The sequence below is a fragment of the Dermacentor silvarum genome, chromosome 4 (genome assembly GCF_013339745.2).
Source record: "Dermacentor silvarum isolate Dsil-2018 chromosome 4, BIME_Dsil_1.4, whole genome shotgun sequence".
NCBI classification, from domain to species: Eukaryota; Metazoa; Arthropoda; class Arachnida; order Ixodida; family Ixodidae; genus Dermacentor; species Dermacentor silvarum.
The window spans coordinates 143,033,509-143,056,887 of NC_051157.2; the positions used below are offsets into that span (position 1 = coordinate 143,033,509).

A 23,379-nucleotide genomic window follows, 5' to 3' on the forward strand; every position below is an offset into this window, starting at 1 on the left:
TTAGCGCAACGCAATACTGAACCAAGTGTTGTAAAATCTAATACGAGAACGCGCGAGACATGTAAGCGTACAACGTACGTGACGAACAATAGCGTATTGAAAGGAGAATGCTGCGCTGTTCCAAATTGTCCTCAAAAGTTGTCATAAGAATAATGTCATGTATGTGACAGCGTCACGTGCTGTCGATAACATCAGCAAGTTAAGGTTCCAGGTAGTCACGTGACCCGACCGCGATTGCTTATCTGGCTGGCATGTTTCTCTTCTGGCCTCTTGCGCTTGTACTTCTTTTCTTGCTGCACAATGTATAAATAAATTGTTTGCTATGTTCGACGTTCATCTCCTGATCCCTAAGACGCAACAAATAGGCTGGTAGCATACAATGAAACCCGTAACATGCATCCTACCCATCACTCAGAAAGACAGGCAGAACGCTCCAAGGCCTTACGCATTCGTTTGCAATCTAATAAGAAAACGCCGTGCGTTGACGAGGCAGAGATCCGGATCACCTGGCGTTCTCGGTGGCCGTCGTCAATTACGAAGGTCAACTTACGTCGGGAGGATCATTAAAGAAGTGTAACCCGGAAGATGCGGAGGAAGAGGCTATTGCCTTAGCCGTGGCTTCCGGCAACAATACATACATCATAAGCGACTCCGAATCCACCGTTCAAAATTTCGCGCGTGGGGGCGCATTTCCCCAATCGCCAATGCAATCCTCAATCATTAACTATTACCGCCGCAACGTCCAAATCCTCTGGGCTCCGGCCCACTCCTGGCTCCCCGGCAACGAGGCCGCCCACGACCAAGCCCGGGCTTTTGCCTCCCGAGCCCACGGCCCACTACCGCTCGGAGTTGAGCACATGGAGACAGAGATGACGGGGCCTTCGATGCGCGACCGTATGGTAAAGTAGCAGGTAGCCACTCAACATTATCGGTTGGTTAGACTCGTCTGTCCCCCGCAGATAAAACACTGTATCTAAAAGACAGAAAATTGTCTGGAGGCAACTCCAAACTAATACCGTCCCATTCCCCTTAACATACTCGTACACAAACCCCTCCATATACTCTAACCCCCCTCCCCTTTAACCTACTCGCACATAAATCCCTCCATATACTCTAGCTATTGGGAATGATGCCTAGCAGAACGAGCAGACATCTATGACATTTTATGGGGTTGCCCGCACATGCGGCAACGTTGCAAACTCGGGGCTTGCGAATTAGTACTCCTCAGCAGTGGGAGGCCACGCTGCTCAGCTCGGATCCAGGAGTGGAAGTCTGGGTCACGCAGCGGGCAGAGACAGCCGCCAGGATCCGAGGACTTCTGGTCGCCTGACCACAAGTGCCCCCCCCCCCCCCCCCACCTAAGTGGCATTTTATCCGTGTTTATGTAAATTCTGTCAGTGCTATGAGGTCAGGAATCAGGAAAGGAAAAAGACCAGTCAAGATCCAGGGAGAAAATGCCAATATCCGAGTTTTCTTCACATTTCGATACATTGAAAGTATATATCGCAAGGCCCATTAAATGATCCTCTAAGAACCCATATAAAGGAATGTAAGAGAGCTGTTGTGGTATCTTCGTCAACATCAACATCTTAGTGGTCACTGTGATATCCTGTGAAAGTATCGTTTGGGTCTGTAAAAGTCCCATCCTAATTACGAACCATATACATTCTACCCGTGTGCCTGTAGTGAATAAAGCAACGAGTTCAATCTGATCGGACGCTCGATATGACTATCTGCTGTGACAGTATTAATTGGATGTTAAGGAATTAAGCATAAGAACTATGTTCAAAGCCTGTTCTTTCCTAGCAGATTTCCCTGGGGCGTACATGCGTATTTAAATAAAAAGCGTGCAGGCCCTCTTTATAGAAATAGTAGTGGTAGCTTAGGGTACTTATTCGTCTCAATGACCTCCTCCGCGAGGATTTTTCGCCGTGTGGATAGAAGCTGGATGGAAGGATGGATGCTATGAGCGTCCCCTTTGAAACGGGGTGGTGGGTTGCGCCACCAAGATCTTGTTATGTTCGCATTGCTCGCATCGATGCGAAGGCTTCAATAGCACCAAGCTCTTGAAGCCTAGCATCGCGTAGCGCCATCTCTCGTTGGCGATGTCTACTGTATAAAGCCGTACGGTAAACTGGGGTGCCGCCTAGAGTCTAACTAAACCGAGGCGGCGTGATACGTTTGATTTGTGTTGATCACGTTCTCGAGTTTACTTCTACCCCGAACTGGACGTCTTCGAAGTAAATTTCACGCTTCGCATGCATTCCCTTCTCTACATACATACATACATACATACATACATACATACATACATACATACATACATACATACATACATACATACATACATAACATAATACATACATACATACATACATACATACATACATACATACATAATACATACATAATACATACATACATACATACATACATACATTACATACATACATACATACATACATACATACATACATACATACATACATACATACATACATACATACATACATACATACATACATACATACATACATACATACATACATACATACATACTACATACATACATACATACATACATACATACATACATACATACATATTGCGGTCGCATAAGTGACTTAGCGAAACAAGTGAAAATGATCATGCTGCTCACGGTGCTAGCGCCTTTTGTACGAGACGCCGCATTCGTTTGTCAATGCAGTTCGTCGATTCGACTGCCTATTCCCACAATCACGTGCTACAAAATAATAGAAAGAACGCGACAGTGAGATCGCGTTTGACGCCAAATAATGACGAAACGTGGCACTATGAGGAAACGTCATATTGTGCAACTTTTTAACGAAACCGGTGGAAGTGTTCACTGATTTGCGGTCATCTAAATTTACCAGAAGGCTCCGCCAGGCTTGGTTATTTTATCAATGTCTTTTATTGTCCGACCACAATACATATCACGTGTATCCTATTCATGTGAGTTGGGCTTTTGGTGCCGAGTTCAGGTCGCTTCTTGTCTGTCGCTCCCGATGCCGCCCTTGTTGGTCTGGCCTCCTGGCACTCAATTTTCTATGCTTTGTCAGGCTACACGTTGCACACAAGGCTTGCAGCAACTCCTCCGCAGCTACAAGTTTATTTACACACCTATATACATTTCGACAACAGCTTGTGGAGAGATCGACTCCACCTCTCTGGTCGCTGTCTCCCCCCAAAAAAGACCAAATTCCCCGTTTTAAGCAATTCGATTCATACAAGCATTCCACTTCTCCACCCCTCAGCAGCGTAGAGGAGGCGAATTCTACCAATCACAAGCGGTTTTACAGGCACAAAAGTGTCACGAACCAATGATTAGTTCCAGTCAGCCCAAAAGTTTTCTTTCGGCCACTCCTATTGGGCCCTTCCTGTGTACTTGTGTCTTCTTTGTCCGTGTTTTTTGCGCTGCTCGTCGAGGTTTTCAGCTATGAACCAAATGGCCCAAACAAAAGCTTTATTGCAGCATATTGGCTCCTTTCGCTCTACCCCGTTTTCCTCTGGCCATTCCTTACATTGTGGCCTCACTTCAATGCAAACACAAACAACCCAAAAACAAACAAACCAACAAAAAGAAAGAGCAACAACAAAGTACACCAACAAAAGCCATGAAAAGCATTTCATCTTTCATTTTTGAAACCGCCCATGCACTCGAGCAAGCGGCACACTGGAGGTTGAAAACAGGCGCTGGCCTACTCTATGTGACTAAGACCACTTGGAACGCGTTACTCCCATCTGTTCATTAGCCTCACAAGGAGCGATGACGACGCGCGCCTGTTTTATCCTTTGTGCAGCTTCCCCGACACCGTGGACGCGACAACGGTGACGACCTGCAAGTGAAGCGTTTGTCGGCACCCGTTTGCCGGTTCGAAACATCCTACACGTGTGGTCAACGACCATCGGCGCGCAACAACCTCGAAACGACCTCTCTGGCTAGCCGATATCGTGCGTACTTCCCGAATCTAAAGACATATGGAAACATTTTTGCGAAGTCTGATTAGGCCCATCCACATGCAAATAAATAAAAGACACAAGCGAAGGTCGTCGAACTTAACAATGTACTTGCATTGTTAGTCACCACCAGTGGAAATATATCGTAGATGTCGGTATCGTGTATAAAAGAAAACTTGCATTGAACGAGCTATGTAACTTGTCACATGCGTGGTGATTGGTCAGTAAAGAGGAATATACAAAAACAGTGAAAATGGGCCATAATAAGATAAAATTGCAATAACGCGTGCGAAAGTTATTGTAACCCATGAATACAGACAAGAAGAGATTACTTGAATCAACGCCGTACATTCATCGGAGTGAAACGCGAGCTTTAATATCTTCGAAAGACCGAAAGAATAGCCCCACCAGAAACACGCCATCGATTAAGCGTAGGATGAAACTATCGATTGCCGTCTACGCTATGAAAAACGAAGCAGACAAAACGAAAAAAAGCACTGTCTGGACCACGCCACGACCTTGCGACGTCAAGATGTCACGCGGTGTCCCGAAGCAGACGACACGACCGTCGTCTGCTCAATGGGCGGCGGGTCTGGTGACGCCCACGAGCGTGCTATATAAGCGCGGCCTCGACGAATCGAAGAACGCATGCGCTCTCGGAGCCCGAACCCTGCGCGCTCCAGACCCAGAGAAGTTAAAAAAAAACAGAAGCGAGAAAATATAAAAAAGGGCGTCGAGAGAGAAAGAGAGAGCGCGAGGAGTTCGCGGGTATAGCGAGGGCGCAGCGGTTGAAGAGACTGGGGCAAGCGGACCGGCTCGAGGAAAAACCCCTTCGGGCTTGGCAGCTATCACACCGTGGCGTGATCTGTGCAGTGGCCCATTTTTTTTGGTCACCATCGACGTGGCCGAAGATACTTTTTTGGACAGTGGCTGTTCGTCCAGAACAGCGCAGCATTCACTCGTCGCTGTGTGCACCGGCATCGACGTCCTCCACCGCGCCGCACTTGATTCCTCGTGGTACATCAGGATTGCACTGCTGATCCCGGAAAAGCAATGTTCGCCGCGTGGGAGATCTACTGGCTTCTGAAAGAGTGAGTGAAGTGGGCTGTTTTCACGCCCCGCTGCTGGGAACCCTGGGTTGAGGGCTGATCACGTGGTCCTGTGTTGGGCTTTCTCTCTCCGTCCAATCGCGTTGCCGCTTCCGCCACCTTCTTGTCGACCCTGTCTCGCGGTTTCTCGAGAGTTCGAGAGTGCGTCGCGCCTCCCTCGACCTTGGCACTGGTGTGCGCGCGTCGAAACACTGTCGGTCCCACAGGTCGAGGCGTGCGCGCAGAAAACAAATGGTGTAGCGAGAATAGAAACCGCCCTTGACTGCTTTGTGCGATCCCGCGTCGAATGGACCCTGCTTCTCTAGAAGTCGTTGCTTTCTATCTACGCGCCTTCCTTGCAGCAGGTGCCATATACAGCAAGCACCTGCCTGCCTCCATCTGCGTGCGTCCATCGTATCCAGACGTTGCATTTTACGTATGGAGGACTCTACCCCATCTGTTAGGCCAAGGTTACGCATACAAGGTTAATATCAAGGTCACCGCGAAGGGAATTTTCCTTTATAAACTGTTCTTGGCTGCTAAAGCAGTTTTTGGCTCCTAACGCTAACAAGTTTGTGACAACCTAAATTATTCCTTTCTCATGGCAACACGACACCAAACGTGCCGGATATTACTGCAGAAAAGAAATTCCAAACGCTGAGCTTTGTTGGCAGGCAGGGAAATACCTATGCGCGCTGGTAATACAACCAGGTAGCCAAGTGGCCAAATCTAACCAGCAGTTCAAGTGGCCAAACTTAGAAAGAAGAAAAGCTGCCGTTCGACTATTTCCTCAAGCAACTCTGTATGAGGGCACACGTTATTATTGTGTATACTTCTGTTGAAACGAACGCATAAAGCGACTGACTTTATCGGTGCTTTAAACTTGTAGTTAAATGCAATATACCTTAGTCAAAGACATGGACTTAGTTTCTCAATTTTTTAATGGAATTAACTTTTCAGTTAAGCTCTCCGCAGACGCCTGCGTCCTTTACCGCGAGATAACAAATCCACAGGGCTCTTTTATTCTGCGGAGTGACCTTGACAACATTTGTAGCTGGTGTTCTCAGGGCAGATGGTGCTCAGCCCAGCCAAGTGAAAAGTATTGTCAGTTTCCCGGCAGTCTAACCCATCTAACACTTTCGACTACAATGTTAACGGAATTTGCCTTGAGACAGTCAGCTCGTATAATATTCATTGTGTCCACCTAGGTTAATAATATTTTCTTGCATGCACACGTCACCAGCATTATCAGCAATGCGAATAAACACTCGGTTATACACGCAGGACTTTTCCATGGGCCACGCAACACTTGAATTTGCGTCTGTGCAAAACATTTATCAGTCCTAAGCTAGAGTACAACACCTCATCTGTAGAACAAATTGGACAACACACACTAGTAGACAGCATTGAATAAGTTCAAAACCAATCAACTCGTTTCGTCGGTTTTGTCTTCGCCCCTATTTTTTACACAGGTAATTACAAATATACGTACTATTCTACGTACATTGCAATATTTTTTCCACATAGTCGCCACACCGGTTCAGACATTTGTCCAATCGCAGGCACTAAATATGAGATGCCCATGTGGTAAAAATCGCCCGGCTCACTGTGAAACCATCGTCAAACTGCTGCCTTGACTTCATCGTTACAGGTGAATCGCCGTCCTGCCAGGAACTTGTTCAGCGGGCCAAAAACGGCGAAATCACTTTTCGCCATAGGTGGGCTGCATTTCGCTGTGCATTTCTTGGGCGTTCGTCGCTGGCTCCATAGAAAACGAATCACACTCCGTTGCTCGTACGCCGTGGATGTGTGAAGCACAACCGCCATCTTCAACAACCGACAGCAGCGCCGTGCCGAGGAGCTACCGGCAGATAAGGCCCGGCCGGTCCAAGAAAGATCCACCGCTGGGAATGGATATGTTGACTTCGCTTTTACAGCCGTAATTTGGCTTTAAAAAATAGGGGCAAAGACTTTCTGATTCTTCCTCGTAATTATTCACGTTCAGCTGGTATTTCTTCAATATTATCAAACTATATAGGTCTCGTCAATTGACAGCTCAGATGCAATATTGTTGGTCTCTGTTTATTTGGTAAAATTTACTTTCAAAACGAACAGCTGAAATGTGACTTTTTTTTTTAAATCAACACCATATGTGTCATCCCGAGCCGATCACCCGCAAAACTGTCGGTTCCTTTTCGCCCCATGACTGCACTTTTGACTCTTTTCTGCCCAAGACGAGTACCTCCTTCTCTCCTTCACTACGTGCATTGAAAACACAACGATTTTCAAAGACGCCATCAGTGACTACATACTGCCTACTTCGCACCAGTTCTGCAACCAGACCTTGACAATACTTCGTTTGACACTTGTTGTGTTTCTGATTTTCTTTATTTAAATGTGATTTTCGCGCACAAGTTCTCTAACACTTTAAGCAATTGTCCTGACGCTGTTTTTTTTATTCTTTCTAATGTTCTCTTTTTATGCCCATTATGCCCACCCCCTCAATAACGTCCAAAATGTTTTTAGTAGAGTATTATTTCAACGTACGTGCCTTCAACACAGGTGCCAACGTACACGTTGACTTAAGGAAAACCTTGGTCATTTAGTTGCTAATAACTACCCATTCGCTTCTTATCACGCATAACTTTTTTTATCTGTTGGAATTTTTTCCGCTATTATTTTATCACCCGTGCCAGTCAGCGAAGATTGGCTGTTCTAAATCATTGCCGTCATGTGTTCTTTACCACCTAGTGTGCTCAATACTTATTGTCTGACCTCAGAAATGAACGCAATTAAGAATAACTTGTCGTCATCCTAATCGCCGAAAGCAACCTCATTAATTTTAGCCAAGTAGAAGGGACATTACAACAGACCACCACTTGGATCTGCGCTGCGTATTCTAAGCAGGCCTTAGTCACCTCTCACCCACAAATTCATAATGGCGTCACTGCACCTAGTTTGCTGCCTTGCTCTGCTGCGAATTCATTTCCTTCTGTTATTCCAAATGTTACTGTCATGACCGTCTGTTAACACTGCATTGTTCCAATGGTTTTGTGCAATAGTTTTTTTTCAGCTCCGACCCTTCTTTCCTCCGGTCTGTGGTACACCTGTATATTTTTAACATTATTCTTCTTTTTTATGTTTGTAATACATAATCGGTATGCATGCACACTGCCTGTAATGCAGTGTCCTCACTTTATCTTGAATTTTTAACCCTCAATACGCAATATCCGTAGCCACACAAATATTTATTTTGCTGTGTGCTGCCTCATAAATAAAGCCAAAGAGTTCCGTACCAAAAAGCACCACCGAAAGAACTAACCACGATGGGTTCAAAAGCGCTGTTTATCATTTTACAACGGCTATAAATCGCACTCGATCAACAAAAGCTCCCAGAACTTAGTCATGTGTTTTGTTGCACCGAAGCGCCCGGGTAAAGTGAAGGTGGCGACACGAACGACGCAAAGAATACGGAAAACCAAGGAGACTTGTAGGAGGCAACTCGCTGGCACATGTATACCTACATCGACATACTTGCTTCATTTCACTTGCCGCAATGCAAAAACGCCCGTGTGCTTGCGTTGTAGTGCAGGTTGAAGAACACCAGGTGGTCAAAATTAATCCGGAGCCCCTCCACTACGGCGTGCCTCATAATCAGAACTGGTTTTGGCGCGTAAAACCCCAGAAAGAAGAAGAAGTACGTGCGCTGTGAACAGATCATAGATAGTAAGAGAATCCTTCACCAGTGATGCACAATTCCCAGAGAATTCAAATTGATATATCTTTCCTTTAGTAGCTTTAACGTCCTATATTTGTTCCTACTTAATCACGCTTACTTTCCCTCAGTACTATAGGGAGGGTATGGTCTCGGAAGCAGTAACACTTACCCAGTTTGTGGATTGGCCATAAACCGGATAGCCCCCAGAAAACTGAGAAATAAGCAATTTACGAGACGTAGAATATAGGTTGAGAATAGGTAGGTTAGAATCTAAATAGCGGGATTGGAGCACACAAATATTTAAAATGAAGGATTAAATCAAACTCATCAATATAAAACGAACCTAAATATACATTTTGTTGAAGACAACCAAAACGGTTAAGCTAGAACTTAGCTATTTAATTGCATTAAACCCAACCGAGACGTTTGGACAGCAACGAAACTGCACCGATATGTTCTCTATTCATTTTTTTTCGTCTATATACGTGTTTCCCTTCGGCGCAATGAGGATATACGCATGATGGCGACAGCCAGGAAGCCTTCAAACAAGCTTGGTTCACAACTTCAACGTCTTCTCTGTCTCGGGCATGGCGTGATGCTCAAGATGGAAGCGGCGTTCTGCAACGTGGCGTTCTTCCAGCAAATCAAGTAGCGTGTCGACTGACGCAGAGGAACGAATGCTGAGACGTTGTCGTTGTTTCTTTATTTTGATCCTGTTAACGACGAACGTCACGTAGAGCAGCATTGCCGGGTTTTTCTTCGTTTTCTCTCTCTCGCTCTCTCTCTCTGTTACAACTGCAGTTCTAAAAGTAGATACCACGAGCGGTTTGGGCTCTTACGGGTCAGCGTTTCACTGCTGTATCCGTTCTACCACAGTGTAAAGCATGTACTGATGAAAAAGGCTGCACGTAAAGCCCTTCCTTTTGCAGGTATTGCTGTAGAATTGCCGGCCGTCGAAAGCTTATTTTGACGTGGGGGGGAGGGGGGGAGGTGGGGGTATTTCACAGTTATGAAGCGCTTACCGCGACCAGTTTGAATTATATGGGTTATAAAACAGAACTTTTTTAGATGCGAAGCAGCTTATGGCGGGGCTCTGTCCGTCCCTCCCGAGGCGTCCCACACCCCCACAGCGCATGCGCGTCCCCTCCCCCTCTCTCTCCTCTCCTACGCTCCTCCCTTTCTCTCCTCTAGGAATCCGGAGCGGCGCGCACGACAGGTGGTGCTACAGCTGCATACTCCGCTGGGGGCGCCACGGTAGTTCCGCGGTATGAAATGACGGAGCGCGCGCGCCTCATTCTCTCTCCTGTGCAGCGCCGCGATGAGCGCTCGGGCCGCTGCCGCGAAACCATCTCCCGCTCAAGCTAACCTATCTCCCCGCTGCTTCGCATCCACACATGGTTCCCTTTAGCGGGAGATGGAGTAATTTTTTTTGCCTTTTTCTCCAGCTTTCGGGAAGGGTGGGCGGAGTTTCTATACAGATGTAAATGACACGTCCCCTCGTTCAACCGAATTGCGTGGCGCGGTCATCGCCGAAGGCCAAATATTTGAAACGCCCATGCTGTCGCGCGACAGCTTTCCTGTGTGGCCGCGATGGCGTCTGAAAGTTCACATGCTGTGGTCGGTAGCGCCGCGGCGTCGCATTTCTCCGCCGCCTTGACTTACATAGCGAACCACTTTCGTCCCTTGTTACGTATTCGAGGGCGTGGGTTCGTATCCCACCGCTTCCACCACCTGTTACGTATTCGGCGGCTCGACGCCGAGAGCGGCAGGACGACCGGCCCAAGGAACAGACGACCCACGCAGCGCCAGGAAGACAATAGCCTTTATTCTTTCAGCAACGCGCTTTTGTGCGCTACGTAGCCAATCAGGGGGTGGCAAAAATAAAGAAAAGATATCGCGACAAGCGGGGCAATCTTATCTGCAAGCCCCAACGTAGATTGCGACCAGCACCGCGAATGTTACACCCTGTAGTACGCTGCGCATCGCTCGTCAAGACGCTCCATTTCGTCTAGCCGATTCACCGCAGCTTCGCTTAGACCGACTCACGCAGTGCTTGGAATTTGCACGATACTGTCGAGCGCCTCTACCACGAAATGACCGTTATAACGAAAGAATAACTCTGTCACGGTTCTAATGTGAGCTGTGGGGTGCGCGACCATTTACAACGAAGTGACCTGTATAACGAATGATTCCGGAGGCATCGAGCGCTTCCCTATATAAAGGCTTTGACTGTATTAACGCGAATGGTCGGTGGAGTGTCTGTCCTGCGCGGAGTAAACGAGCGGAGAAGAAGGCGCATAGCGCGCGACTGCTGCCATACCGCCGTCTTCGTGCTAAAGGTCGTCGCACAGTCGTCGTCACCCTGTCGTCACACCGTTGTCTTTATGCCGTCTTCATTATGCTGTCGCCGCGGTCGTCGTTATCACACTGGCATGCTGCCTACCGAAACACGCCGACGACGATAACGTGTGGCGCCGTCATAAAACATCGTTACCGATGCCAGCAGTACACCACGGAAATATTGTTAGTGTGTCCATTCGATTTTTTTTGTTTCTTTCCACATAAGTATTCGCTTGCTTTCTCAATCCTCTTCGATGCTTGTTTTGTTATATGTTCTTTATAGTAGTATCTATGAAATCGCCGGCTCTGGCTTTAGCAGGTAACCTGAAAGCATCTTTAGCACAGCTGCTGCTTTGAAATATGCGCCATTTGACCCTGTAATAGATCGGATGTCTTTTTTTTTTCAGTATTACAATCACGAAGAGGCAAGCAGCCTCACCCGTGCGTCTAGCGCTTGCTCTCTTCCATGAGTCCCGTTCTTGAATATTATTGCAGGGCGTATATTACGTAAGTGCAATAATTGGGAAACGACGAATTCGTGCGATGGCATCGCGGTTTCGATTTACAATATTTCCTCGAGAAATATTAAACATTCCTGCCTTTTTTCTTGCGCAGTGCAGGTACCTTACCAGTAATAGCTGCGCTACATGAGGAATTTTTTTTTATTGCGATAGCAATTATATGGACACTGAAAAGCAGATTTCTGCCGTCGGCGTCACCGTCGCCGTTGCCGTCGCCGTCGCCGTGAGGTTCCGTATGACGTCAATGGAGATGAAATCGTCGCCGCGCGCCGCCGAACGCTGTATGTGCGAGTGAAAGAGCGCGAGGGACGCGCGCTTTCACGGGGAGTGAACGCACGGCGGAGAACAAACGCGCGTTCTGCGCTGTGCTCCCTTAAGGGCTGCAGAAGTAGGCGTCTCTTTCCTCCTCTACAATCACCATATATGTAGAGTAAACGTACGTTCTTCCGACGCGCGAAAGGCTGTGGAGGAGGGGGGGGGGGCAGGGAAGGGAGGCGACGTTTAGCCGCGGCACCAAGTGCCTATTTATATCAGAGGCTCCGGCAACAGTCACCAACGCCGCACGCATTTTGAGCGAACGCGGGCAAAACGCCGGCGGCGTCGACAACAGTTCTGCGTGTTGCCGGTGCTGCTGCATGTCCAAGTTTATACACCTGATAAAGCTGCTATCATTACTCCGTATAGCTCTCTTCAAATTTGCTATCGCAATTGATGCTTCGCCTTTCAGGTGAAACTGCGACAACTTTTTCTTTTGTTTAATGAGTCATACCCGCCTAAACAGAATTTGAGAAAAACGAAAACGATTGTTACCGGACCGAAATGCAATGCTATAAAAGCAAGTTAGGTTATATGTTTTACATATCAGCTAGAGCAACTTTACAGCAACACGTAATGAAATATTATGCAGCAATTTTGACCAATATTAGGATGTAAAGATAGGATTTGACTCTTTTTTCGATTTGAAACACTTGATTGAATGCGGTTTCGGTCAGAAAACATTGTTGAAAACAACTGTAGAACGCTGTGACCTTATTTTAGTTAGAACATTTACACCTATTAACCTATTAGAACATTTACAATTAGGGGGGCACTGCTATGCCTCATGAAAACTGGGAATAATACTTCAAGAGTGCTAATTCGTCTGCTTGAAAGCATAGCGAGCCTCATTTCTAACGTCTCGCTGGATCTTTCTCTTTTTTTCAGCAGCATTTAAGGCTTTAAGAAAATCAGGAACACAACTTTCAAAGAGACTGCCATAGTGCCTAGATCACAGTGTGGGGTAAGCGCTCTTCAACAGGGCGAGAGGATTTCACTCCTTTCGATCTGTACGCCAGCAGAATCTGACTCACTTTTGATCAAAAATACGATCGTCGCACATTGTTCGTTTGTCTTATTTGACCGAGTTCGTTCTCATACTTTTTCTAGAGGAAAACTGCCTAGGTTTTCTTGTCATTACAGCTCTATCTCACATAGTTTCGGTTTGTGGACTTGGGTCATATAAAAAAATCATCAAATTTGCCTGCATGGACTGCCCCCTCTTAGCACTTCTCATAAGTTGCCTAGGATCTATGAGCGACCAAATACTCATTTTCGTTTGACAACCATGCACAAAAGTACATATGTTTCCTTCTTTCTTTTTTTTTGGGGGGGGGGTGAGGTGGATTAGAGAGAGAGGGGGTATGCGTATGTTCTCCACAGTAATTCAATAGAAAGAGCTGATCCTGAATAATTTCGCTATTATCACCTTAAATTAGCCGACATGTAGCCTCGTGTTCGCATGTATTTTCGAGGCGTGTTGTAAAGAAATACTTTTGTTTGATTTGCACACCAACATCCTCTATTATTCTCTCTTTAATGTGCGCGCACTGTTGCCGACGGAAATGTCGTGTTTTTTGCCTTTATACATATGGCGTTTCCAAAAACATTCGCGACTAACAAATAGAATTGTCATCCTCAATAAAAACACATTCACTTACGATTTAGAAGATAAGACAGCGGTTCAATCTGAGCGCACCCACAAGTTTGCAAACTATAAAAATTTTCTAGACTATGCAAGCCATTAGCTAAAATGGCCGGAACACTCTTTCCATGCCACGGTTTCTGCTACAAGCTGAGCCACACACTATATGCGAATATAGATGTCAAGTGAAGTGACTAGGTATTTACCTGTAATAATCGAACACTTCAATTACAAACTTTACCAATCATGCACTTTCGTGAATGATCACCATCTGTGGCTGTACCATACTGCATTTTCATGGACGCTTGCATACTGAAGTATGTGTAAAATTTTCCTTCCCGCTCTGTATCTCGCAAAGAGGCTGATTACATTTTAATGACAGAGGCTGAATTAAGTGGCCGATAACAAGCAATAACGTGTGCCGTTGCGCCAATTCAGTAGTACCTTTAAGGCTAGCTCGGTTGGTATAGCGCAAAAATGATAAATAATGAATAAATGCAACTAATCACATGTCCATCACATGCAGATATGACTTTCGTTTCGGCTTTGAGAATTTTTTCCCTGCACACCAAAGTACAAATTTAAGAGACTGCGAATCTAGATTACTAAGTGATCATGCTCTTTGCGAAATTTCTTCAGAACCAATGTGAAAGGCGACAGCCTACGGAAAATCAAGTGACAATTGCGGCAGCGTAAGTGCGAATTCAGATGTCACCCGCTTATACTTACGAAGTAGCTACCCTGTATAAAGATACATGTTTCTCGGCACTTTCTTGATTTAAATGCAGCAACAATGACCGCCCAGAATGCAAATAGGCCGTTCTTTTTCCCGTTGGTATCCACTGTACAACGCCCTGAACAGGCGCTATACATATCGAGAGGTATGTGGTGCGAAGTGCATTTGCGCGTCTAATATATCGCAAGCCGCGTGCTGGGCTCAACTTGCTTCGAGTATATGTCGCCAGTATATGTAAGCGCTCCCCGTACTTTGACAAGCAGCGGCAACCAGGGGCGGTATTCTGTAAGAGTCTACCTAGTGGACTGTCCATTTCTGCAACCGTTGATTCGCTGCTGCTTGCCGTGCAGAAAGGAGACTGGCTGGCACTTTCCTGCACGTCGAGCAGCAGCGAATCAACGGTCGCCGAAATGGACAGTCCTCTAGGTAGACTCTTACAGAATACCGCCCCAGGACGCTCCCATTATCAGCTCCCAGACCACTAAGCGACAGACGAGCCTCAACAGACACCCAGCTACAAAGCAAAGGCGTATCTTATGGTACTGTTTGGCCTGCATCCGTCACCGTAATGACCTGATTTAGCTATGCGGGAGACAATTGGCGGCCTGGCAAATAGGGCGACGTCAACTGAAGAGGCAGTTGTCTATACCTGGAGACTTGCAACAAGTGGAACCTTGTCGCAAACAGATTCCGTGCTCTAAGGAAAGTACGAGTGTGCTGACACTTGTACGTGACGAATACATGTTTCTCATTGAGTCCTAGCTTCCTGATAAGGCAGATTCACATTCTCTATGAGGCCCACGTTCGATAAAGTCGCGTGATGAATGCCCTTCAGGAGAACCCCGTTCCCTAAGAGCGTAAAACGCGAACTTAATCCTCATAGGGCAATCGCGTTGATTGCATTATCAAGAATGCCAATGCTTTGACCAGTTGGCGATTCATTCGGAGGGGGAAAAATTGCTCTGCGCACACTGGGGTTCCATACGAGATGTTACTGTTGCCTTCTTTTATTACCCTTCGTTGCTTGGTACGTCTATTTTTTTTATAGTGCTATGCGCTGGCATCTTGCATCACCCCTCAACTCGATCGTACCGTCGCTTCTGTCAGAAGTCGATTAGCCTCAAGCGTCGTTCGCGCGAAGGACAGGGTTCGTGTCGCGACCACGCCATCCGTCACTTCCAGACCATGACTTAAGACAAAGTCGAGTTGTCGCCAAGCATCTACATATTTCGTGGACGCAGGAACAACAGCGGAGCTTAGCTTTGGAGTACGGTGTACAGTTGCCAACGATTTTCGAACTCAACGGCGCTGTCACTATAAACCTACGCGTGCAGAGGGGCTAACGAACTATGACGCGCGACCGCTGAAGTGGATGTCAGAGCGATGCTAAGTGACGTGTTTCTCCGCTCGAACCGTTCCTTGCGGTGACGTGTTTGTTTTCTCAACGCTAGGTCGGTTACCGTTGCCTTAAATACGCGTCGGCCACAGAATACTAGAAAAATAAACAAGCAGCAAGTGACGCGTCGCTGCTCAAAAGTGCGTAAGGCAAGCGCTGTAGTCATTAGGATCCCACGTCTCGCCTGCTACAGCACCTGCTTATTGTTGCCAAACTCCTTTCGAAAATTGAACAGTGGTGGAAAGGGCGAGACTCTTGTTGCCACGTGTCTAATCTTTTTAGTCATTGTATTCTGAGACCCTCGTGTACGAGATTATGTTTTCATAATCAGGTTTCTTTCATTGGAACTGTAGCCCCCCACCGTCGTGGGGGAAAATAATGTCACGTGAGCAAGTCGTGTTAAGCGCAAGAAATCGAGTTTTACCGCATGCAGGGACTTCTTCCGCGCCATCGTGAGCTGACGCATTGGCACGCACTCTGACGACACACCGTTTTTTGGTGTAGGAAATCGATGATAAAGGATGCCCCTCCATTTTTTTTTTTTTTTTGCCATGATAAACACAGTCGAAAGTTTCGTTCACACTTTAGTGATTGCACTGACGCAACTATCACCGGGTTCGGTGAATTACGGCAGCAAGGGCAAAATTTCCTGGCCGATGCTGAAATCGCCACTCTGCATAGCACGTTTGAGTATGTAGTACGTACTGAATAGGAAAAAATGGCTTGTATTATGCGAGGAAGTACGCGATGTGTGGCAGCAACTTCAGCAAGCAGGAAGTATATTCAATGACAGCCGGCTCAGGACTTCTCATGCGCAAAGCGTCACTACGTGTCTTGAGCGGGTACGTGCCGACGAGCTTCCGCTAACGCGCTAAATAGAAGCGTTCCCCACCACCCCCTACAAGCGGACTACCCTCGGTGTATAAAATATCCGACTCGTGCTCTCATTCGGTAGGCTGGTCAGCCGAGATTTCTGCGCGATGCATGGACGCAGAAGCGGCCGAGCCTGAGCGCTATAAATCAAGCGCCATCATCTGTGCGCCGGCGTTTACGAGTTTCCGCACCTTAGTTGCGCAGCAGAAGCGCCAATCAGAAGCGGTCACGTACTCGACGGACAGGAGCTCTGACTTCGACAGCCAGGCATGGCGTGCTCGCAAGCAGCCAACGATACGACGAACGATGACGTCTTTCTTTTTCCGAATTTGTACACGAAGCTGACTGACAACCGTTGCACTGCAAGAGTCCCGTTTTTGTCAGGGCAGAACAACGAGCACGGAATGCTGTTCGGTACATCGAGAACAGTTCCAGGACTTTGTGTACCGGCGTTCTTCAGCACTATCGGTGATAGTGCTTCACAACTCCTTCGACATGCGTGAAAATTTAAAGACAGGATCAAACCACCTTTCCTGGAGAGTACGCTCATCGCTTCGAAATGTAGGACGCCATCAAAGAAAACCCGCAGAAAGAACAAGGCCATTAACGTGACTATCTGCACTTCGTTATCGAGAGTGCAACTCAAGCTTCAAGCTGCCTCGATCATCAAAGAGAATATATATCTCACTCGTCCATTCGCTAGACGTGGTGATTCAAGAAGAACGTGACACGCAACGTCACGAAAGTCGGCAGCATGAGCAGACGTTATTCAAGCCATTCTTCTAGTTCGCTTTGGACAGCATACAGGAGGCTAACTTTCAACATGCACCGTTAAGCCGATCCTAATTAAACTCATATCCAAGGGGATGCCTCGTATCGGCCGTCCACATGGAGGTGTGTAGAAACGACGAGATTAGTCTGGCTTTCCTTGTATAGCACCGTCTTCCACCAGAGGACCGGCGCAGCCACCATCCCAGGCATATCGCTGTGGCGCAGCATACGTTTTGGCAACCCACGGTGGCACCGGTGCCAACGGAGCAAGGACCGAGTCCCGCCATGGCCGCCTTCCTGAAAGCCTCCGCTACGTTGACTTCCGTGGCGGTCCTCCTATTGGCCGTCTACTGGGCCTGGGACGGAGACATCTCGTGGTGAGTACCGGAACTTCGACTGCGTGCAGCAACGTACCGTCTGGAAAAACATACATCATTGTTGTCTCAAGAACAAGAAAATAACCAAGATACTGCAGTACCAAGTGCTAAGCTGCTGCCATACACCCCTTCCCAGTACCTACAAGCATTATATCACACGAGCACACGAATGTTTACACAAGCAGTACTCACGATTGGTTTTCGTTCTGTAGCAATTTGTGAGCTGCATTTGGTGCGTGCTCAGTCATGGTGTAGAGATCCAGATAAGAATAAATGCGGGTAGGTATTAAGCAGGACTAAGCCCGTTTGGCTGCCCTGCTCTTGTGCAAATTAAAGACCGGGCACATAATCTTGCGTGCTACTTCCAACATACGATTACAGCTTTGTCTATTCTGGTGCACGTTCTTCCGTTCGGCCCCAATAGCAAAACAGAAACTCAAGAATCGTCAGTGTTTGTATGCACCTTTTTTTTCATTGTATTCTTTTTAATTGTATTGTTTTCTTGCACTCAAACATCAAAATTCGGTCTAAACATCGCCAATGGTATAACCTTAGTCAGTTTGGGAAATGCTAGTATCGTGAGAAGAGCGCAAAATATCACTAAACAAGAACTGGTGCAATACTCTTAGCGTATACAAATTAAAACCACTGCAGTAACCACTACGAACTGGTCGGTATTGCGCAGCTATGACGAACAATAACGGTACCCCTCACCCAACTGAATTTCATTGCGCTATAATTTTACCAGCTTACCGGTTAAAACAAAGTGTTTTGCAGGAGTACGTGAGCACGAAGTGTTTCCTCCCTGCCGTGGAGTAAGGAATCCTGCCTATAAAGGCATTCCGCATGGCTATTAGCGAGAAATCCGAAATTATTGCATTACGACTCCGCAAATGCAGAACTGAACTTCTTAGGCGTTGTGGAACTATAGCAAATGGAAACGCAAAGTGCTTAAAAGCTTTCTTAACTTTGTCACTTCACAAAAAAATATAAACGAAGTTCGAACAACAGCGTCGTTATATTACTCCTCCTCAAGAGCTAGCTGCATTCGTGATTACATCAATTTAGCGCGTGTTGTTTTAGCCGCTGAAAGAACTACCGGCACTTGGTCCTTTATTTTTAGCATCTACCGCTCTCGTACTTACTCGGCAGCTGGTCACGTACAAACCATCGAACATTTTTTTTTCTACGCAACAAACACCGCCCCTGCTTTCGTCGACTTCATTCCCGATTGTCTGGTTCCTCTCTGTCGCTTTCGGAGCCGCAGCCGCAGAGAGTTCCTCTGTTTAGAACAACAGCGGATGCGCCGCCACAAGGTCCAGCAGAAAGGGCCCCACACAGCAGCTTTGGGCGCACCTCGGGGACCAAGATAGTCCACGCCGCCACCGCCGCCACCACTCAACCTTCTGGAACTGCGCCAGTCGGTCGGTGGTGTGTGCGAGTATGTGGTGGCAGCAGTGGGAGCGCACTGCGGCAGTGTCTCTTTCTTTTTTTTTTTTTGCCTTCCAACCACGGCGCGCGCTCTCAACCCGGGAATAGTATACGAGAGAGCAGTGGGCTCTAGCAGGGAGCCCGGCAAGGACTTGGCAAGGGCGCCCGACCCTGCCGGCCGCGTATAACTCCTGCTTCTCCTTCCTACCGCCTCACATCTGATCAACGACCCCGGCTCGCGGAACGCGCGCTACGCATTCCTCGTTGGCAGCTTGCTGAGACCATGGCTGCGAGATTGGTTGAGGAAAGGAAGGCAAATTGGGGCAGTCACTTGATAACCACCGCCGAGAAAGTTAGAAGGCGGCGCTGCGTCGTTGATGACCACGGTGTTACACTCTCGGTAGATTTTTTTCTGTCTATTTACGGGGTGATAATTTTTCAGTTTTACGGAATTTTTTTACGAAGTCGCCTGTGGCGGATGGCATAATTGTTGTCCTTGAGCTGTATTATTCGAAGAGACGGACATTACTAGCGCAGTAAATTGAAACACGTATTCATATAATTAGTGAAAATCCTATCCGCTTATTAACGTCCTAATTAATTACTTTATGGCATCAATTGCAATTTACGAATCGTAGCCGGTGAGCTTGCAGGATGTGTCCACTTAAAATGAATTTACAGGATTGCGCCAGTTCGATATATAATTTCCCGAAGTGTGGGAGAAAATACAACAGCGTTCCGTTAATAATGCGCTTCAATGCATAAAAAAGCGTTTTTGTAAAAAAATGTAAGTGGAACAACAGCGCACTTTTGCGGCCAGCTTAGCAAGCGCATATCTCCACACTGGTGTCATTGTAGAAATTCATTCCAAGTTGATACGCCTTGCAAGCTCCAGCTGGTGTCATTCTGGAAATTAATTCCAAGTATATACGCATTGCACGCTCACAGGCTACAAATCGTAGATTGTCATATGGGCCGTAAAGTAATTAATTTTGAAGTTAATTAGTGAATCTTTGGTAATTAGTTGAACATGTGTTTCGATTTCTCGTGCAAGTATTCTTCGCTTCTCTGAATATTCGAGCTCAGCGACTAGAATTGTGTTACCGGCATCAGGCGATTTTTAAAAATTCTGTAAACATACATTTATGGCCCTATACATCTAGCCGTTATCCATTAGGCTTCTTTAACGGCACATTTGTCTATCAGCGAATAGCGTCCTTATTTTTTTACAGGGTTAGTAAGAAATTTCTTTCAGCGATTGAAAAGCTGCGTAGCACGTTTGGACCTGATCTGATCTGAGCTGATCTGAGCTGATCTGATTGGACTTTAAATTATATTTGCTAGGAATATCCGGAAGGAGCGGCAATACCTTTGATCAGTGTGATTCTTTCGTATTGTACATACACGTTGCAATAAAATTTCGGTTAGCTTGATTCGTTCACTACAATTTATTTCGCAAAGCAAATTTATCTTTTTCCTGCGCTAGTCAGCAAACACATTGACATCGACTTAATACATTCTTATCATGCAAGTAAAAATGTCTTACACACGACCTTCTTCTATAGTGGCGTCGCTATCGTAGTAAATACTATAGTTTTACTTACAACGGTTAATTTCCTCTATTAGAACACATATTTCGCTCAAGTTTCTTTTGACAGATTATTGCTACTTATAACATATCAAAATATTTATATTATTTAAGACAATGTTAGATTTTGGGTTAAAGGAGTCCTTCCAAGAAACAACGGCAGAACTTCTGATGGGCCCTCTTTGGTTCGCCTGGCACATGAACGTTCACCAGCTGCAAGCCGCGTTAAGAAACACAAGAATTCGCATGTTTCTGCGTGTCCTGTTATTTGTGTTCTTGGTTTTATTCTTTTCAACCTTCCTTTTTTTCCCATGCTTGCGTCGTTAAGTAGCCCAAATTCAGTCCGACGCCCACGAATAACCTCCGTTCCGCAATGTCATCCGGCACACGAATTTTATCGTTTTTTGTCCTTCACCCGTGCCATAGTTGCGAGGATTCTCCTCCGAAAAAGAAGGGAAAAAAAGTGTTCAGCTTTGGCACAGCCCCAGCCCCTTCTGCAGGATTTGTTTCGCGCTAACAAGACAACGCAATACATGGGTATATTCAGGAAGCCTTCCCGGGAGGGGAGGGTCGGTTTCAGGGGCGCGTGCCTTCGCGTGCATTCACACAGCTTGGACGCATAACTGGGAACATCTAGAGGCACATCTCTGCGAATGTGTCGCTGAGAGGCTTCGTGCAAGCGAGCCAGAAAATCCTTGCTAGGGACGACTAGAGCGGGAGAGACGACGGTGCAGCACATACGGTGCAGCGACATACGCGAAATGCCGTATTTTCCTTAATGTAAGCATCCGTCTCTATGAGCGCCCAAATGCCCCCTATTGTGGACGTATTAGCCGATAAAAAAAAACGTATACGCGAGTTTAACGGGACTTTTTTGTAATGGAGCGTCAGCTGCAAAAGCTCCAAACGTAGGCATCTTTTCCTGGTCTGTGCACAGTTTCTTGTGGGACAGCTGGAGAAGCGCTATAGCATCAGCGCGTAGGATTTTATGTCACGAGTTGAAGCACAGGGTAGCGAGCAGCAATTTATCCAGATACCCATCTTTCTCGGGCTATAAACTATACATTGGCCACATTTTAATTTTCTCTAAAGCCACGCAATATACTCTTTCACCGATATATTAATAATGTCATATCCGTCTCTAATCTAAGCACCACCCCCCCCCCCCCTCCTACACACTGTCGTGTGTATATAGAGGGACGTCAAGCGTGCACAACGCGCAAGGAAATCACTATTCGAGTTGTTGCGTCAGAGGGTTTAGACCCTTGGGTTTAGCTCATTTTGTAACGCAGTGTTACGTCAATGTGGGGCTGTGAGAAGTGCGCTGGTGGCTGCGCGTTTTGTGCGTACGTACGTTCTGCATACACCGTTTGCATGGTACGCATACCGAGTGTCTGACACGGTCGCATTGACGATGATGATGACGACGGCTTTAAAGTCTTTGGCACATACCCACTCGCGGGGATTGGCCAAGAGCCGGGCAGATTTAGATATGTGCTAAGTGAATAAATTTAGAAAATCTATAATTTTGATGAATAAATTAAAGCGAGTAAAATCCAAGATGATTCAGTAGACAGTCATTCTAATAGAACGCAGAAATAGAACGAAAATTTGTATGTATGTATATATATATATATATATATATATATATATATATATATATATATATATATATATATATATATATATATATATATAAATGACGCAATAAGGCAAGAATGTAATGAATAATACGATTGACAATGAAATCGGTTCGGTTCAAGAATGAATTACTCTATGGCGATGCACATCCCTGTGTGAGTGTCCGACCATTAATGCCACCCACAACTTCCATCTCGCTCTTCCTTTCCCTTTACCCCGGTGAGGATTAGTAAGCCTAATGCAAGCTGGTGGAACGCAAGAACACTCGTGGGTGAATTGGATGCACGTTAAAGAACCCCCAAGTGGTCAAAATTATTCCGGCGTCCACCACTATGGCACGCCTCGCAATCAAATCGTGGGTTTTTTGGCAAGCAGAACCCCAGACTTAGTTTAATTTACACAATGCCCTCCGTTTAGGCCACGTGAGTCCCACCTTTCAACGGAGCTACGTTACTGGCATTTTCTTTCAGCAGAGCTCGTCGTCCAAGTTCACTACCTGCTTCGGTCCTTCTTTACTGTGTTCCACTTGTTTCCATCTTCAAGTCCGATGCTCTCCGCCGCCACCACAAGCTGCGTAGGTACGTTTCAGATGTGTTCGTTTCATTACACGCTTAGTTACTCGGGACTTTGTAACTTATGGGCACGCGCTATGCAAACTTGTTGAGCGCTCTGCATACCTCAGGAGAGGTCGAGTGCTACAGTTGGAAAGCTGTCAGGTGGGCGGCAAGCTTTGTTCCCGCTTATTTTCCGGTTGCTTACCAAGAAGTGCAAATAAATACTCTCAGTTTCGTCCGATACCTTGAAGGCATTGAAAGCGATAACTCAATGCTTTGTCCTGGCACGGCACTATTGGAGTGAACTGGCAAAAAAAAAAAAAAAAACATGGAATACAGGAATATGTACACCGTGCGCGAGAAGGATCAGTCAACTCGTATCCTAGAGGGCTCGTTCACATCCCATC

General features: G+C 46.4%; 1 protein-coding gene across 2 annotated transcripts in view; it reads left to right on the top strand.

Moving 5' to 3' along the window:
- Nucleotides 1-4,833: 4,833 nt before the first annotated feature.
- LOC119450698 (arginine kinase) overlaps nucleotides 4,834-23,379 on the top strand; it is a 96,632-nt gene continuing 78,086 nt past the window's right edge. Inside the window, exon 1 of one of the 2 annotated variants that reach the window (XM_049666148.1) lies at nucleotides 4,834-5,069. In XM_049666148.1, coding sequence (XP_049522105.1) covers nucleotides 5,032-5,069 — 38 coding nt within the window. In that variant the 5' untranslated portion in view covers nucleotides 4,834-5,031. Of the gene's footprint in view, nucleotides 5,070-17,651; nucleotides 17,759-23,379 lie in introns of those variants that run through there. The other variant, XM_049666147.1, reaches the window with a different exon arrangement.